This window comes from Pleurodeles waltl, chromosome 3_1 (assembly GCF_031143425.1).
Source record: "Pleurodeles waltl isolate 20211129_DDA chromosome 3_1, aPleWal1.hap1.20221129, whole genome shotgun sequence".
In the NCBI taxonomy this organism is placed as follows: domain Eukaryota; kingdom Metazoa; phylum Chordata; class Amphibia; order Caudata; family Salamandridae; genus Pleurodeles; species Pleurodeles waltl.
Genome location: NC_090440.1, coordinates 166,324,222 through 166,342,506, shown reverse-complemented (window position 1 = coordinate 166,342,506; position 18,285 = coordinate 166,324,222). Strand labels below are relative to the sequence as shown.

General features: G+C 45.7%; 1 protein-coding gene across 4 annotated transcripts in view; it reads right to left on the bottom strand.

The window, feature by feature from the left end:
- Nucleotides 1-17,269, bottom strand: part of MYO1E (myosin IE) — a 451,378-nt gene extending 434,109 nt beyond the window's left edge. For 2 of the 4 annotated variants that reach the window (XM_069222074.1, XM_069222076.1), the window contains exon 1: nt 774-899. In XM_069222074.1, coding sequence (XP_069078175.1) covers nt 774-794 — 21 coding nt within the window. In that variant the 5' untranslated portion in view covers nt 795-899. Of the gene's footprint in view, nt 1-773; nt 900-16,824 lie in introns of those variants that run through there. The other 2 variants (XM_069222075.1, XM_069222077.1) reach the window with 2 other exon arrangements.
- Nucleotides 17,270-18,285: the final 1,016 nt, after the last annotated feature.

Below are 18,285 nucleotides of genomic sequence, written 5' to 3'. Positions count from 1 at the left end.
CATTTTTAAGTAGACTGACTGTCTCTCTCTGTAATGTTGCTGCTACCCAGCTGAGATAGTGCTGGCAATATTTACCAAACCTCCCTCAATAAGTAAGCCAGTCAATAGTCTGGTAGCGCCATGCTACTGCAGCCGTACTCGAAGCACTTTCTCCTGCTCTAGGTAAGGTTAGCTTTTATTCCAGCAGTGCCGATTGAGATGAGGCTCTGCTCATTTTCATTTGTTGCAACAAATCTAGTCAATATCTGTATGGAAGTCACCTTACCAATAAAAGCAGAGACAACAAAGCTAGAGATTCTGAATCTGGCATGAATTCCATAATTACTTTGTTTTGTGAATGTGTTTGTTATTTATTATTCAATGGTTTGGCTGTATTAAGTGTCCTCCACCTCCGACAGGAAGTCTTTACGGTCATGCCAAGCGAAAATTATGGTAACAAGATGTACGCAAACAACCCAGTTGAGCAGATGTTAAATCTACAACACCCTTAGAAGAAACTAGCTCATCCGATCCCCGCATGCTGCCTGGAAAACACGTCAAACCTGTTTTGTTGGGCCTTTGCCAGCATTGGTGAAATAGCTACATCAAGTTTTAGAGACATCCTTACAGCAATACCAACCAACTGAAAAGACAATTATGCTGAAACATACATGAAAAAATATGTCTGCCGCTGTTCTTCTACCAAAGCAAATTCTGGTGGACTATGTAACTCTAACCTCACATAAATTCAGGAGGCACTGAACACATATCTCTTTAGGCAAGCTTTCTACAACCTCTGTGCTGGACAGCAGCATGTTTCTCCTCTCTTCCTCCTTCCAGGTTCTTCAGTCTTCTAGTGCTTAGCTCGGTACTAAGAGATTGGAGGTGGTTCCCGGGCTGCAAATGCGCTCTGCAGATGATCATGCTACCTGGAATTAAATACATTTACTTTGACTTGTCTCCACCCACAATCTTTTCATATACCCCAAAACACTTTAATAATCTTCACGCAGCTGCTTGTTATCAACAAGCTTTTCTCTTGTTGTTTATGTGTCTTTGTCCCCATGGCGTGCTTTAGACACCATAGATCTCGAGGACGAGCCACACCACTTAACGCGGATGGCGAACGTGAAACATCTACATTAAGAAAGCGATAAAAATTAAAACATAAATATGCCCCTGGTGAGGGAAATAGTTTATGAGCATTGTCACTATTTCTAAATAAATACAAAGTAGAAATAAAACGTTTGATGGAAAGAGAATGAATTCCAGTGCAGTATAACAATTCGACATTCCTTGCCGACGGCATAAATTTACAAAACACAATTTTCTATGCTATTGTTATAAAAAATAGGATTTTTTGAAGGGGGCACTGTCTGTTGGTTTGTCTGTTACTAGGGAGTCTAGATGCACTACAAAAGTTTCCCAGTGCTGGCTCATTTTCTCTCTCTCTCCCCCTCTTCCTCTACAGCTCAGGAATCTGGGCCCCCCCTTTGAAACAGGAAGGAAGGAAGAGAGGATCCCGATGCCATGGTAAACGTTTTGCCGTGTGGCTGGAGTGGTGCACACTAATTTGGCAATGATTTGAATGAATCAGGCTGAATGATGGGGCATATATTTGAAACAAAAAGGCTTGAGCAGTGAATGCTTGTCCATATTCTCTTTAAATGCTCCTGATTTTCCTTCAGATGTTTGCGATTTTGCCTTTGTCTTATCAAACAATGACAGATGGAATGTCTGAATTATTTTATGCCACTTGTGCGCCACATCCCAGTCCATTGTTTTTTGCCTGCCATGCCACTCTAGACAAAGACCTGCCTTATTCAAATCAGCACATACCCTGCTCCCCATCGAAAGAGTCTGTATGAACTGCCAGACGAGGTTCCCTCTAGAAGAGACCACAAGCAACCCCACGCTGGTTTTGCTCGATTTGGGGCGCGTCAGTGAACTCCAGCTTTAGTTCTATGTCACACGAGTATGGGGCCAATGTTTGGACATACATCACACTTCACTTTTTTTTATATTTTTCACTGTGACACGCTAAACATGATGCCTATGCCCATACGTGGGTCTCAGCCTCACTGAGCCACTGCAACCAAGCTGCACCCAAGTAGACCGAAATCAGTCTTGGGTATCTTATGTTGTCATTCAGAGAGGACCTGGCTTGGCGGTTTAGGCTGGGCATTTCCTATTGGAGCAGGACAAAGACTGATTTGCCTATTGCTGGGTCCAATCTGAGGTGGCATAATGGGCAAAAAGAAAATGACGGATTAGGAAGTATCCAGAGCAATTAACAATGGATGATATTAATTCAAAATTCCATCCATCTCTTTTTTTGTATTTTTCCATTGTGTACAAAGATAGGCACAGAAGAGGGGAACTGGGCAAACAATGAATAAAATGCACCACACATTCTGCGGAATTCACTGAATTTTTAGTCAGTCTTTGGGGAAAAAAAATAAAAATAAAAATAGCGCTGGCCAATTTCCCTAATCCTGTGTATAAACACCATAAGCTAAATTGATAATTCCTTTCTTTATGACCATATATTTAGATGATATGACACAAACTAAATGGTAATTTAAGAGTTAGGCACTGAACATCTGAATTGGAAGCGTGCCAATGATTGTAGCACTGCGAGTGATCATTGTTCAAATATATCAAGCATTTACTCAGAACTGTTATTCTCCCTGCAGTCAGTCTGTGGCCACTGGAAAATACTGGTTAAACAGCGGTCAAGTGTTTGCAATATCAAAGTTGTAAAAGTTTTTGCAAACTTTTAAGTCTAGTGTACACCAACTTACTATGCCCCCACTAGGTCCAAACAGGCTTTACAATGGTGCTGCAGACCCAGCTTCTACATTCCACCTTTGAGCCAGTTTGACAACAGCTGCACCAAGCCTGACCTTCTCGAAGGAAACTGAAAGTTAAGAGAGGCAGGGATAATGTCTAAAGAAACAACATACATGATGTAAGATAGTTATCTGGCTGCACAGCATTAGCATCAAATCAAATAATTCACTGTATAGCGCCTAACTGGAAATCATTAAAAGCAGTGCATGTCTTCAGAAGGATAGCTCAAATGAATTTACTGGTAAAAAGGGATTATTTCAACAGTCCGCACCTAGAGAAAACAATGTTCTGCTCCTCAGCCATCCTAGGAAAGGCTGATTTCAGCTCTCTGATAGGCACGCACCAGCCTGTGGCAGAATCCAGCGGTTATACACTTGCTGATGTAAAAATGTATCTAAATGTATTCCAGAAGCCAGTACAAAGAGCAAAAATTGAACTATATGAATCACCGCTGTTGCCGCATAGCTTTGTATTTTTTGCAGCTACCTAATCGGCTTATCTGGAAACCCAAGACAAAGGCTACAGCAGTAAAGAACCAAAGTGCCAACAAAAATTGGCAAAGCCAATTTACAAAAAAAAAAAAAAGCCTGCTACATTAAAAAAAACGATTGCTTCCATTACACAATGCATTTTCAGATAAATAATTTAATGTGCTATATATAAATCAGTGTAATTTAGAGAAGTAAACTAGTTCCTCATGCACTTCAATGCAAGCACCCCAGGGATAACTGAGGGTTGATATATAAAACAGCCAACAGTTTGAGAGATGTGAGATGTGAGAGAGAGAGAATTCTCAAACGGTCTCAAATCCCACTGAATGCATATTTTAAAACACTGGTAACAATCGGTATTAGAGGCATTTGTGCTGTAAAGCCAGGCATAAACATTACTCGAACAATTGAGGCCAATGCTTGGGCTTTAAGGAGAGACCGGTGGTTTGATGGTGAAAGGAATATAGTAAGCACAGTCACTGCATCAGTCTGGTTTTCAAAAGATAGGATGGGTGAATGTAAAAACCGAAAGATTTAACTTGAAATAGCTGTAGGGGCCAATTGAAGAATGTATCCATGATCCACTTGCGTGAACATCGTTTATCTCATAGGCACTTGTGTTACAGGGTCAGGATGAGGAGGTGGGCTGCTCTGGTATTGAGGATGTTCACATATAAAAGGCACAAGTCTCCCACTGAGAGAGACGGGCAGAAGGGGGGTGCAAGGGTCAGGAGCAGGCATAACTAAAAACATGCAACACTGGAAAGGCTGGCCCAGTCTGTCTGTGTTGCCAGCCTGACCAAAGGGCATTCACACAAACATACTCTCAAACTAATGAGCTAGCAAGCACGAAGGCGACGATTGAGAAGACAGACTTTAAAGGTTGTGCACACAAGTGGCACCTAGTTATATATTTTATAAACAAGTGGTTGAAAATCTTCTGCACTCTTGAAAGTATGTTGCTCACTTCTCGACCTGCTTACCTATAAATATGTTTGCACGTCATTACGTATGCATGAACTGGGAACAGCGTGTGGAGCTTCACCAGTGTTTTAACACTAAGGGCCTCATTACAAGTTTGGCGGGTGGAAAAGGCCGCCCACCAAACTCCCGCATTCAGGAGACCGATGCTGCGGTCTCCTTACTACTGGCCCTATTATGAGTTTCCCGCTGAGTCAGCGGGTGGAAACACTTTCCATCCGCTGGCCCTGCGGGAAACGCACAACAACACTGACGCTGGCTCGTAATATGGCCGGCGGCAACGCTTGTGTGCATCCGGTGCACCAGCACCAGTCGAACAAATCACTGTCTGCAAAGCAGACAGTGATTTGCATGACAGGTCGAGCCAGGGGGGCCCCCACACTGAACCCCGTCTCCACAAGCCTTTACATGGCGGTGAAACTGCCATGTAAACGCCGGCAGAGAGAGGGGTCCTAATCCTGAGGGCAGCGCTGCATGCAGCACTACCCTGGTGGATTGAGACCACCAGCACCGCCAGGCCGTCGGCAGGGGGCCCGAAAAGTGGCGGTGCTGGCAGTCTGACAGTGGCCAAACAGTCACGGTCATAATGTGGCAGTATGACCCCCGTTTTGGTGGCGGTCAGGCCGCACCCGTGAGTCTGGCAGTACCAGGACTGCCAGACACGTAATAAGGGCCTAAGTGACACCCATCGGCAATCTGTCCTTAAGGGCAGAGGGGCATCCAACCCCACCATTTCCAAAACTTGAAGCAACTGAGCAAAACCCAACCTGACAGACACTCTTATTGTCCAGGCAGCCAGGTGCTGTACTTGTACTAAATGAGCAGGCACCTGACTGTCTGAGCTAAACTTTGCCGGGGTGAAGATGTCACAGGCCTAGGGGCATGACCTCTTCAGCCTGGCAAAGTGCTTGGTGGTTCTCTCCCTTATGATGAGCGGGAGTGTCACTGATAGTTTCGTCCTGTGCACTTCAGTTGTAAACCCTGAAGTGGACCGGGGCTGTGTGTCTATCAGTGATGTGCTCACAGAGTGGGGTGGGGTCAGCAGTCTCACTGACCCATCCACAACCTAACAAGTAAGGAGCTGCTACTTCATCTCACTGGCTGACCCATAACAAGGTCAGCCAATGAGAGGAGGCAGCAGTAAAAATAACCAGTAACCACTGAGACTTCCCTCCCACCACGCAAGATCAATGCTGTGGCCTGGGAAGTGTTTTTTTAATGTTTTGTGCATGCGTGCTGTGAATGGGTGTATTTGTGTGTGTGAATGCATTGGTGTGAGTCAGTTAATGTGAATGTGTGGACCGTCCCCTGCTCAAATTACCTAATATGAGAAAACAGACCCGCAGACTACGCTGTTGCCACAGCTGGGAAATGAGCAGGCAATGTATGCTTTGTGATCCTGATTTGCTGCCAATATTTCTGTGTGTATGTATATTAGTACTAAATAAATAAGTGAATTTTGTGCATCTTTTTATCAATGTATTTACGTATCTGCTTACCCAAGTATCTTTGTGTACCTGAGTAAACGTATGCCTATGCATATACTTGAAACTATGCATACTTAGCTACATATTTCTGTGTCCTAGTATCTATGTTTGTGCATCTATGTATCTGTGTACCTATTCACTCACATATTTATACAACAGTGTACTTCGGTATCTACAAATCTGTGTATCTATGTACTTGAGTATTCACGTAAATACAGTGTTGCTGGAAAATATGTCTGAGTGGGGTGCTACCATCAATGATATATCTCTGAAGTTACAGGGATTATGAATAATCCAGGAGTCATGCAAAGATGATGTGTCACAAATGCATTCAGCAGGAGAGCTTTAAGTGTGTAGTATGTAGCTAGTGATGCATTTTGGAGCGCTTTGGCACAAATACATTTCTAAAGAATGATGTGTTAGCACACAGTCATTTGCAGGCAGTATATTTTCTACTGAAGTGGCAACAAACTTCGCACTGACATGCAGTTTTAGTGATAAAACTATACAGCACACAAAAGATAAACTATGGCAAGCGGGTTTTAGCAAATACTTATCATTTGCAGGATACCAAGTAAATTGGCTTGATTTGTTTTGATCCTATTAAAATCTTTATTTCCATCAGACTTCCGAAATACCAAACCGCTGATATGCTTAGAAATACTTAGAGGGATTTAAATGTTGTGTGCTACAAAAAAAACTCATATCCTGCAGCCTTTCATTTCCCACACCTGGTACCCCAGCAAGATTGTTAGACAGAGCAACTTTACCAAATTCCTCTAAGTTTGCAGTCAGAAAAAGAAAAGTAAACACCAATCTACTTGTTAAAAGAATAATCATCAATTTGTCAGAATACACAGCCTGACATTTGACCCCTATCTTTGACCACACAGCAAATGCAACGGTATAAAAACACTTAAAAGGCAACTGTAGTGCTCATTCACCTTCTGAAATCCAGCTTCCTTATTTTTGTGGTGCTGCAGCACTTCTGAGTCCCAACTTCAAGCGCCTAAGCATTATTAGGACTTCTATATGTAGACCCCAAGACCCTGGCACCCCCTAGCGTTTCCCTGGTAGAACTCAGGCTTCTGGCGTGTCCTGGTGCAAGCCCTCTGATAGAGGTCAGGCCTCTGGTGCCTTCTAGTGTACCCCCCTCCAGCAGAGTAGAGGCCTCTGGCACACCCCTGGTATAACTGGGAGACTCCCAGTGTGCCCCCTTGAGTACAGCTCAGCACTCTGGTGTCCTCTGGTGCAGGTCCTCTGGTAATGCCCAGGCTTCTATTGCCTCTGGTGCACCCCCTCCTGTAGATCTCAGGCCTCTGGTGCCTCCTGGTGCTCCCCCTTCCATCATGCTCAGCCTCTGCAGTATCCTAGCACGTCCTCTCTAGTGGAGCTCAGGGTTGTGGTGCTTGTTAGTACATCCTCCGGTAGAGCTCGGGGGACAGCTGGTATCTCTTGGCATGCTGCATCTGGTACAGATAAGATATTTATTGTATCCTGATGCGTCACTCTGGCACTCCAGGTGTGCCCCCCCTCAGAAGAGCTCCGGCATCCTCGTCCTGCTGCGTGCATCCTAGTACAGCTCCGACCTCTGGCAACTCTTACTGGTGCCTATGTGGGGCCTCCTGGCACACACGCTGGTATAGGCCAGGTATCTCATGCCTCCTGACGGTACGGTGGTGTTCAGGCCTAGCACCTCCCGGCGTGCCCTCCTCTCTGGTAGAGCTCAGGTTATTTCTGGTGCACCTTCTCACTTCAGATAGCTCAGGCCTTTTGGCACGTCATTCCACGTGCCTTGCCCTGTTCTTCTGTGCTTCCAGGTACAGTGCCTATTGAAGGGCGCATCCTTCCCTCTGCTGTTTTATGCCCTCCGGAAGGGCTCAGGACTATGATGCTGCGGGGCGCCATCACTGGTGCAGCCGAGGTCCAGAGACAACGCTCGCCACACCTCCTCAAGCTCCCCAAACCCCCAAAGTTCAATCCTCACCCTCCTGTTCTGCACTCTTTGGAACGCAGCCAGGCGCGCTCCTTCTGGTACACGTCAGCCTTTCGCGCTTCATAGTGCACCCCTCACTCCATAAAATTAAGGCCTTTGGTGCCTCGTGGCACGTGCGCCTCTTTAGACACCCGGCCTCTGGTGCTCAGCCCCGCGCCTTTGGCGCGCGTGCCCCCTGACCGATCTCGGGCCTCTGGTGCCCGACACACTGTGTCCCATTAGGGACTGGCGTGGCGCCAATCTTTGACTGAATTTAGTGGACTCATTAGTTGATCGCACACTGGAGGCGGATGCCGTCTCTGGGAGCTGCCTACCTGTAAATGTCCGCACCTAGTGCGCGTCAGCCGAGCAGTGGAACCAGTTCTGCGCTCAGCGGCGCCGACACTGGACCTAGAGGCGTCCCCGACCTGCTCTGCAAGCGAGACGCGGGGCGAGGCCGTGGCTCATCCCTCACACTCCGCTCGAGTGGATACCGTGAGAAAACTGTCTGCGCCCTCTGGCCTTCCTTCGGGCGTCTCTCTCCAATCTATCTTTATACTTTCCTTACTCATCCCCTTGTTCTCTACCAACACCTCTCCGCCTTCCTTGATCTCTTCATGTCTGTTTCTCCTTGCCTTATCTTCGTCAGCTCTCTCTCTACGTCACACCTCTTCCACTCGCTCTCTCCCTCCCGCTCATTCCGCAGCTCCGTGTTCCCTCTCCGGCGCGCGCTCTCTCTCGTGCTCCTGCACTCTGCTGCCTCGCTCTATGCCTTTCCTGGCTGATGCACCGGAGAGCACGTGGACTTGTTTTAGAGTAAGTGCAACACGTAGGATGTGTGACCACCAAACTGTCTGTGCCACGGATTCGGCACCCTGCTATCTAGGTGGCAGCGGGGTTCCCTTGTAGCACTTACCACCCCGTCTGCCCCCCACAGCCTCCATAGTGGGTCCCTGGTGCATGGTGGGAGCAGCTCTGGGGCAAAAAATGTCATTTGGGCCTCTTCCATCTTTCTAGGCCGGCATGGCAGACCTACCTACCATCACCGAAATGTGTCCCGGAAGTGGACCCCAGTATTGGGAGCAATCTCCAGGAGCCACATACAAAATGTCGCTGATACACAAATAGGTTTCAGCCAGCCTCCAGGGGGCATTTGAAAAGATCTCTGGTCTGGTTGGCCATGGACAGTGACGGTCTTTTACTGAAGGGACGCAGATGCAAATGGTGTCCAGTGAGCCATTTCCATAGATTTCTGGTTAGTTATTAGGGAAACCCTATTTCACTTCCCTTAAATGGGGTGGTAGAACGAACGTTAGCTAATTTGGCATAGGAACCACTACGGTCTGTTGTGGTAATAGAAACATTCTACAATAAATCAACAACCCCCTCCCCAAGTCACATAAAACAAATAATTTAATTCATTCTTAAAGTGGTGTTGCTACTGGCAGACTGGCCCCCAAGTGCGAGGTTCCATGCCACACGACGCAAACAAAGAGAAGGTTTAGATCCAATGAAAGGATTCTTGGTGCCTCAGGCAAAGCCTTTCCACTTAACACCTCAGGACATGGGCAACGTTAGTAACACAATAGACTCAGCTGGCTTTGTGGGCAAGGGTGCAAAGGGTTGAGATGGTGATATGCATCCGATCCAGGAATGGCAATGGACGGGTAGCGTTCCATTACTACTCTGTAGACACTCAGTCATCTGCTGATGGCACACAACTCTGTTCAGAGTAGAAAGGTCTGACGAAGACTTCTTACCACTACACTTTTTTCCCCCGGGGATCAAGGAATGGTTGAGGTGCACATCAATGGAGCTGAACCTAAGCTCTTTAGCTTTGCCCATAAAAACAGAACTAGGATAAGTCTGACTCAGCTGCTCTTCTTTCAAATTTCCAGAGTTTTAAGCCTTCCACCAAAGTTAGAAAATTGGGGCGTGACATTAACACTTATGACCTGTCAAGGTCCAAGTTGGTATACCACTATGTAGCTATTTTATCTATCTCTAAACCATAAAAATATATTTTTAGAAATCCCTCCAGCTACAAGACCACCCTCAAACAATTAGAACTCCAACCCAAATGTTTGACTTGTGAAAAATGTAAATGCCAGTTTGCTGCACAACCTCCACAACTAGAGTAATCTTTCATATTCTATTCAGATTTGTGCCAGTTTGACCACCTTCAAGAACCTGCCAGGATACCTTTTATCGGATTCAGCTAGGTCACACGTGCCTAGACACCCCTGCATGTATTAGTGCGCTGTGAAACCCTACGTAGGGAAGAGGGATTCTGTGGAGTAGCTCAAAAGGAACAGAAGGAAGAGAGTGAATGAATTTAAGTTATATAGTCTATAGAGACCCTTAGAGAAAGAAAGGAATGGAGAGTCTAAAGGAAGAAGAAGTCTGGTAGAGAGTTTAAGGAACTGAACGAACACTAGGAAGAATCAATATAGCACAAGTAGAAATAGGTAGCCTGGGGGAAGAGTGGAATGAACGAGCAAGCAATGAAAGAGAACAAGTGAAGGGAGGGAGGAATCCAGGAAATGCCCAACTGGGTCCAGGGTCACTGTCCAGACAGGTGTCCTAATGTTTGTGGAAAGGTAAAGAGAAGGAAAAGCAAGAGCTCGGGTATACCAGAGTCAGAGATGGCCTCTGTCCAGAGAGCATCCTGGGCGATACCAAATTTGGGGACCCTCCATTCATTCTCTTTCATTGTCTATGTATTGAAAATTTGGGAAGAGAAAGGGAAAGATGAGAGGGGAAAGGTTAAGGAATGTGATGAAAAGAAAAAACAAACAACAAGCAGACAAGGGGAACAACAGCCTTCTAAGAAAGTGTTTAAAAAGACACTTCTTTGAATCCGGGTCAGAGGGAGACTGCTGCAGACAGCTCAGGCCCCTCTGGACGAGGGCTTCCTGGGCGTAGGGCAAGCTCGCACATTCTACATGCCGTCCCTGACCACAGGGGAAACACCAACTACAACGCGGTCACTACCACGCACTACTTTTACAATGCATAACTTTTACCACACATGCCTTTACAACAAAAATGTATGTATAACGCAGGTAAGTAGTGGTATATATATCTCTCTCTATGTATCTCTCTCTCTCTATATATATATATGGGTAAAAGCTTTTTTGGGTATAGGGTGGGCAAGGGTATTTGGGTAACAAGAGATTGATGCGTGCAAATGAGAATTATCGACATAAATGATGCATGAGTTTACAAAGAGGATTACAATTGCAGTCTGGGAACATAACATTTCTTCACGAGTACCCTGTAAGAACAAGGTAAGCAATTTTATTTGAATCTGGTGTAAATTCGGACAGCATGTTGAGAAATTGTAAGAAATTGCTATTTTCACTTTTATTATTTCCTAACAAGCCCTGTCTGTGCACTTTGTAAATGACGACACAAACCAAAAGTTAATCCCCTGGCACTTGGTGGACAAGAGCAACTTACTTACTCATGCTAGAGACCGTGATAGTGGAAAAATATTAATGTATTTGTGTGATTTGCATACATTTGCATGGTGGAGATGGGAATGTATATAATAGACATATTTTATGAACAGACGTATTTTGTGCTGATGACATTTCCACATTTTTCAATTGGGTTCATCTTGTCTAATAAATTGGAAACCCACACATGCTAGCAGAAGATATAAATAATTTTACATTTTAATGGAAATAAAGGACCCCACCTGGAAACCGCCTATGGTTTGTTGGAAGGAATGTGGGGGTAGGGACCAGATATTTAAAAAAAAAAAAAAAAAAAAACAGGGGCATTCCTCAAACACAGAAGTAGGACTGCAATTTTGCCTCATCTGAGAAACAGAGAATGGGTTGACTGGCTGCAGTCATTGGTGTTGGCATACGGCTGTTCAGCATGGTCAAATAGTGTTTTGTTAAGGTTTTTGCAAGCTTGATTGTTGGGGAAGCTGCTGGGCCCACATCTATCTAAGCACAAAAATGAATAAGGCAAAAATATGTTTTGGTCTGAAAAATCAAACATTGCTGATGTAGTCACTGGCACTTAACAGAACTACTGTCTGTGGACATGCATCTTGTGGAAGGGAAAAAAGCAGTAATTGACAGTGAAGTTAGCCAATGCCACAAGGCGGCTAACCCAATGCCCCATGATGTGCAGTGCAATGGGCCGAAGAAAAATATGAGTGACACAATATTACACCTATAGATGAAGGGCACCAGCTGAAAGCCCCTATAAGTATGAGTATATCAAAGATATCATTTTAGTACGATCAAAAGGCCTAAATGCATAGGCGTCATTTAGGGGTCGCATCTGCGACGCTTGGTTTTCCCCTTGCGACCCCTGGTTTTCCCCTTGCGACCCCTGGCTTCAGAGGTAGCAGGATCAGTGGCTGGAACACAGGGGCAGCTCCTACTAATGGATGTTGGTTGGGGTTCCACTTTACTGGCTTTCTGTCAATTTTTTTATTACTACAAATATGTAATAATATTATTCTCTATTAATGTAATAACAATGGAATACAATTAGCTGGAGTTTGACCATATCTGGCAGCTAAGGTAAGTAAAAAGCGCTTTTAATTGTATGTTGTATGCTTGCGGGTGAAAGTGTGTTTATGTGAGCGACCGTGTGTATGTGTAAGTATATTTGTGTGTGCCTTAGTAAAGATCAATTAGCGTGTGACGTCACTTCCCCTAACCCCGGCATTTTGGTGAATTGGCGTCTATGTCTAAATGTCAGACCTAAGAACACAGACAAGGAGGCAGCAAGGGGAATTCAACGCAAAACGTCTACAAACAGTATCATCTGTGTTAACTAGACTGCTTTCTGCTAGGGCCTCCTAACTAATCCTGCCCTGGAACACAGGACGGCTTGCCTCCCTGTGTGTTCATTTGACAATCTACAAAAAACGGTATATGTTCTAAATTTACAGACATTTGCCTGGACAGCCTGTTAAAAACGCGTTCTCCTGGTAAATCTGTGACACCTGGTCACCCTAACTTGGGGTTCGTTGTTTTTGTTCAAAGAGATCCACTATACTCGTGCAAGTTAGTCTTGGTCCTGCTCAAACAGCAATAGCCCAACCCAAACATCAAGGCCAGGTCCTCTCAGACAGGACCACAAGCAACTAGAGCCTAGTTCCATCCCAGTTGGGCCTCATCAGAGAGGTGCAGTTTGACTCCTGTGGTACGGTGAGCTCAACACCCACACCATGACATATCTATCACGCCTAGGGCATGCAATGCAACAGACATCAAACTGATGGAAGGATGCTAGAATTAATTTCAGCCACTGCCAATTGCTCGGACCACATTGCAGTCCATCGTTTTTTTTGTATGCAGTGCCACTTTAGACAGGGGTGGCCCAGATGTGCATGTTATGCCCATCCTATGACAGCCCAGCAACCAGGCTAGGAAATGAGTTACAGGCACTGCAAGTCCAGGTGTGGCCCTGCGACTGGGAAGGGAATGTGCAGCCAATACTGCGGGTCCAGCGTTGGCCCTACAACTGGACAGTTTATGGCCTCGTCAATGGCCCGGGGTGTGTGGCCTATGCCACACTCCCAGCTACGAGCCAGATTGTCTGATAGGGAACAGGCGACCCACGCTTCTCGCACAGCTGCGGTCAGCCTGCCAGCTAGGGGACAGACCAACCCATGCGCCCATCCACCTCTGTACACATGCGCTACCGTCACTGCCCGGCTCCCTCCCAGAGTCTGGCATCACCCCTGAGCGGGAGGCAGACAGGGAGGGGAGCCAGCTCGGTGTTGATACTGAGCTCCCGCAACAACACTGGTCCCTTTCAGCCGCTGTGAATTGGATATTCAGCCTCACCTTCCAGTGACACCCAGTGCGAAAATGAATACACGTTTACAGTGTGGCTGTGAAAGCACAGGCAGCACTGCGCGGATTTATCTGCAAACAGGGAGCCCTCTGTCACTCATGGCTTTTTATGTCACCAATGAAGAGCACCAATAAGCAGGCGGCCATGATGTCACGATACAAGCCGCACGACCTTATTGGCTGCTTGATAACTTCCTCCACACCCTTGTTTTCACGCCACAAGTCACAAAGCCTTATTGGCTACCGATACTTTCCTCCACCCCATGCTGTCACAACACAAGATGCAGTGTTATATCGGCTATGTGGTAACTGTTTAGGCAGCAAACTAGAAACATAATCAACAGTGCACATATGTGTGTCCAACTTACTGGTCAGAGGTTCAAATCCTAGCCGGTCCAATTTTGGAGTCCATCCATCCTTCTTAGACTGATAAAAGGAGTACCATTAAGGTGGGTGATACTAGCACCTATCATACAAAAAATCCAGTTCCTGGTGAGAGCTGTTCTACAGGTTGCTAACAAACCTGGTGAATGCACAAACGCTGAAAAAACGTGGATCCCTGAGATGACATAAACATCAGATAGTCGAGTTCAAGACAAATTAGGGAGCAGAAGGGAATTCTGGAAGGAGCAGCCCCGGCAGTGGTTGGGCCTTAAATGTTTGTACTTTATCTGGCATGTGGTTACAGGAATTGGGTGCTAACATCAGCAGATGCAATGAGAATAGTCTTTCAAACGGGGATCCCTGATGAAGCCACTAACACTTGGAAACATGTAAACTGCACAATTTACAGCACAAGCGACTGGTGGCTGGCTTCTAGGGCGTCCAAAAAGGGTTAGGTTCTCAAACATTTCTGCATGGAGGTCCATTTTCCTCCAAAATAAATAGGCATGAGCTGATGCTCTAATTTATTTAACTGTATATAATTACAACTAGATTACACATTTCACTAAAGTTGGTGTTAAAGTACTGATCCTCTGAGAATGGCCTACTATGTAATCATCTATTACATGGTACCTAGACTAAAATTCACCATTCCTTCCCATGTACCTATAGACCTAGATTAATCCTTATGCCACCCTTGGCTTCAAGATCTGAATCTGCCATCTCACATATTATTACTCACATGTAATTATCACCAGTGCTTAATTTGAACCGGCTTTTGCCGGTGCTCTGCACTGGCACTTAATTGTCAGGCGTGGCACTTATGATAGTCTGCCACATGGTGGCGCTGTTTGTCTAATTTAGCGATACGCACACGTTAATTAATTCATGTGGTGTGTATCTCTAAATTACACATAAATAATTTCTAATTAAAATTGGATATTCTTATGGCTTTTGAGGCCTGGAATAGTCTGAATTATCACAGCTGTGTGTGTGTGTGTGTGGGGGGGGGGGTGATGGTTAGTGGTTGTGTTGGTAATGTCATTGGCAGCAGGGGTAATGGGTAGTTCAAGCTTCAGTGGCCTCCTGACGAGGACCCTGTCACCTATAGTTTTACAAATTTAGCGCTGGCCTGGACCCCCGCCCCCCTCTTTTTTGTCCTTTCATGACTATTTCATGGTTTCTAAACATGAGCAATAGAGTTGACGTACTGCGTGGAACTGTTGTGCAGCACACCGAAGCCTGGAGTGGCTGGTTCACCATAAACAAAAATAAATTAACAGATATAACCCACGAGTACCATTTGTACGGCTGTGCTCATTTCCCATATACTCCTCATATTCTCAAAGTCTGACAATCTGTATATGTACCTTAGAGTCTGCACTATACCATGGCGCCCTGAAGCTCCAGCATGTGCTACTGCAAAAATGTATTCAAGAAATATATGCTCAGCATACTCTGACAAACCCTGTGACACGGCATTTAATCAGCGAAGCACTTCCGACATCTATATTTCTCCTTCATGAAAAATAAATGTTAAATGGGCTTTGGTCATCGCTGAAGAGATCCAGCGCTCTAAGGCAAGAGAGAGTAGTCTGGCAAGACAGCTCAGGAGGTCGACACGCCTGCTGCCGAGATCTGCCCGAGTCCAGAAGGCAACAACTATGCATATTGTGACAGGCCGGGGCATCTGAGAAGTCCGCAGGCGTGTGGGTGGCTGACCTGTGACTAAATGTACCCCACCTCCGACTACTGGCCTTATAATAGCACAGTCCTATCGTGGACAAAGGCACCCCTCGTTTCTTCCCTTCTGTAAAAATCCCCTTCCAGGAGGGATTCTGAATTCTCTGTCCAGGGGCAGGACGGGATGTTGACACAGCCTGGCTGCTCTCGGTGGGCCGTGGTTGGCTAGCAGTGCCTGGACGGGATCCCATCCCCTGCTCCCGCCTAAAGCGCGGAGCTCTGGGCAGCAGGAGTCTGGCATCTACTTCCGGCGCGGCGCTTCGAGATGGACATGCTCGGCGTTAAGCGCTATACCATGCCAACATGGGTACACAACCCCTTAGTATTTCAGCTAGGCTGGTGGTAATAGAAATATTGTCTGCTATCACTACTAGTAATTCCAATTGACGTTAGTGATATTAGTAATAATGATACCAACAATATTACCGATTATTAGTGTATATGCTAATCATCTGCCCCGTGTGGGCAGTTTTGAGAAAGTTTACATACTATTCATGGAGACCGTTTTCCTTATTCACACGCACTGCTCTGTGGCGTTGTTTTAATGGCGCTTGCGGTACCCTGGAAAAGCTTCTAAGCACGGACAGCAACTTGTACTTGAAGGTGTCGGAGGCGGGGACATGGGGGGGGAGGTCTGATTAGGGATGAGGGCATGTGGTTTGTTACAACATTGTGTCATGCTGGAACCTGCGCGTCACTGTCGCATCGAGGTACTTTAACAGCACATGCAAGGCACCACTCACTGTGATTGTTGAATCTAGCCCACAACTGTGATAAATACACACATGTAAAAGATGAATAGACACCCAAGTACATGAACGAATGAGTAGATGCATAAACGAATAATCCGACGTATAAATATGATAGACAGACAAGATCAGACACTCGGTATGAGTTCATAAATAAGCCAATGAATTAATGGCTAGGTGAACACAAAATACATATTAAAAGTGCTTTGCTCCGTTGAATGAATAGTTAAATGAACACATAAGTCCGGGAGTGAGTGGCCAGCTAGATGAGTAAATAAACAAGCAGTCTTCCTAGGACTGACAGTCAGACACAGGCAGACCCCGGCCGGGGACCGGCGAGGCACTACTCACCATCCTGCTACTGTTGACTGTCTCTCCAGCTTCTTCTGGTGATCCCCTGAACGTAAACCACTTCGAGTATCCTTAAATATGAATTAATTCCCAAAAACGTTGCGTTTCCCCAAAAAATGAAAAATAAAATCAGTGCGTGAAGTGCCCGGGGCGGCGCTCCATCCAGCCGGGATCCCCTAGTCCTGCAGAGCGAGAGAGAGAGAGGGCCAGGCGCTGACAGTTGGTCTTCTCTAAGCGCTAGAGGCGTAGCGCTTGCTGCAGGCTTTGGTCGAGGCGGCCGTGCGCAGCCCCTGACTGTTGTGACGGCAGTGCTGCTCTACGCCGGTCTCCAGCGGGAGCCGGTGCTGCTTCTGGCCCTGGGAGGAGACTGCCAGGGCAGCCTTCCTGGAAGACTAGCGGCTCTATGCACCGCCGCCTCCTCCTCCAGGGCGGCCGGCCCTCCTCTGCTGTACACACGCGGCGTCCCTCCCCTTCTCCCACTATTACCGTACTCACTATAACAGACGTGCCTTCAATTTAGTTGTGAATTACCAAAATAATTTATCTACATTTTTTGCATGCCTATGACTGCCAACGTTTTGTAAATATCACGACTCTGACCAGGTTCTTCCAATATGTCTTTATCGACCGTGCTACGGTATTGATATGCCCATTAAAGTGACAGGTAGTGAACCGCACTGGAGCCTAGCGCTGGAATATATTTCCGAGTTTGGGTACTGGCCTGCGGCATTCATTCACAAAAAGCACAAGGCTTCCGAAAAATCTTAGTGTTGCTACCTTGGTGCTAGTAAATTAGAGAAACCCTCATTGTTTGTTAAAAAAAGAAAAAACGAGGCCCACTGCTGCACTTTGGACTCCACATTTCTTAATTTGTTTGTGGAAGTCAATCACTAGTTGCCTGGTTGTGTACCATGCCATAGAGTGGTCACATTCTTCAGTGAAATGCCTTTGGAAAGTAAAAAAAATAGCAACAACAAATACTGGCAGGTTAACCGAATGTCTTGCTTGGAAATGCTTGCAGCGTTTTTAAGTGGGGCATAAACAGGCTAATCATGTTCAATATGTCGATGGTTATGTAACAGGGGCTACAGCAAACACATTTTCTCCAATCCATAGTACAAAACACTTTTACACGAGACTGAGAAAATAGATTGAGCATATGTTGCTAATCTGTTGCTTATAAATCATACATGCGTAATAAAGATTTTTACGAATACATAGACTACAGCTATTTTTTTTTTAATACAGCAGCCCACTTACAATGAAAGGATCAAACTAAATTGCCTCAAACTTTGAGCAACGAGAAGATATGCAAATGCTTCATACTTTCAATTTTGCTTATATATTTGTAATAATAAATTTTAGAAGCAAGAATTCAACTTGTTTTAAAGACTCACCTACAGGAAGCTGGTGCCAATACTTGTTGATTTGCATCACAAGCATTGGTAAACCAGCTGCGTT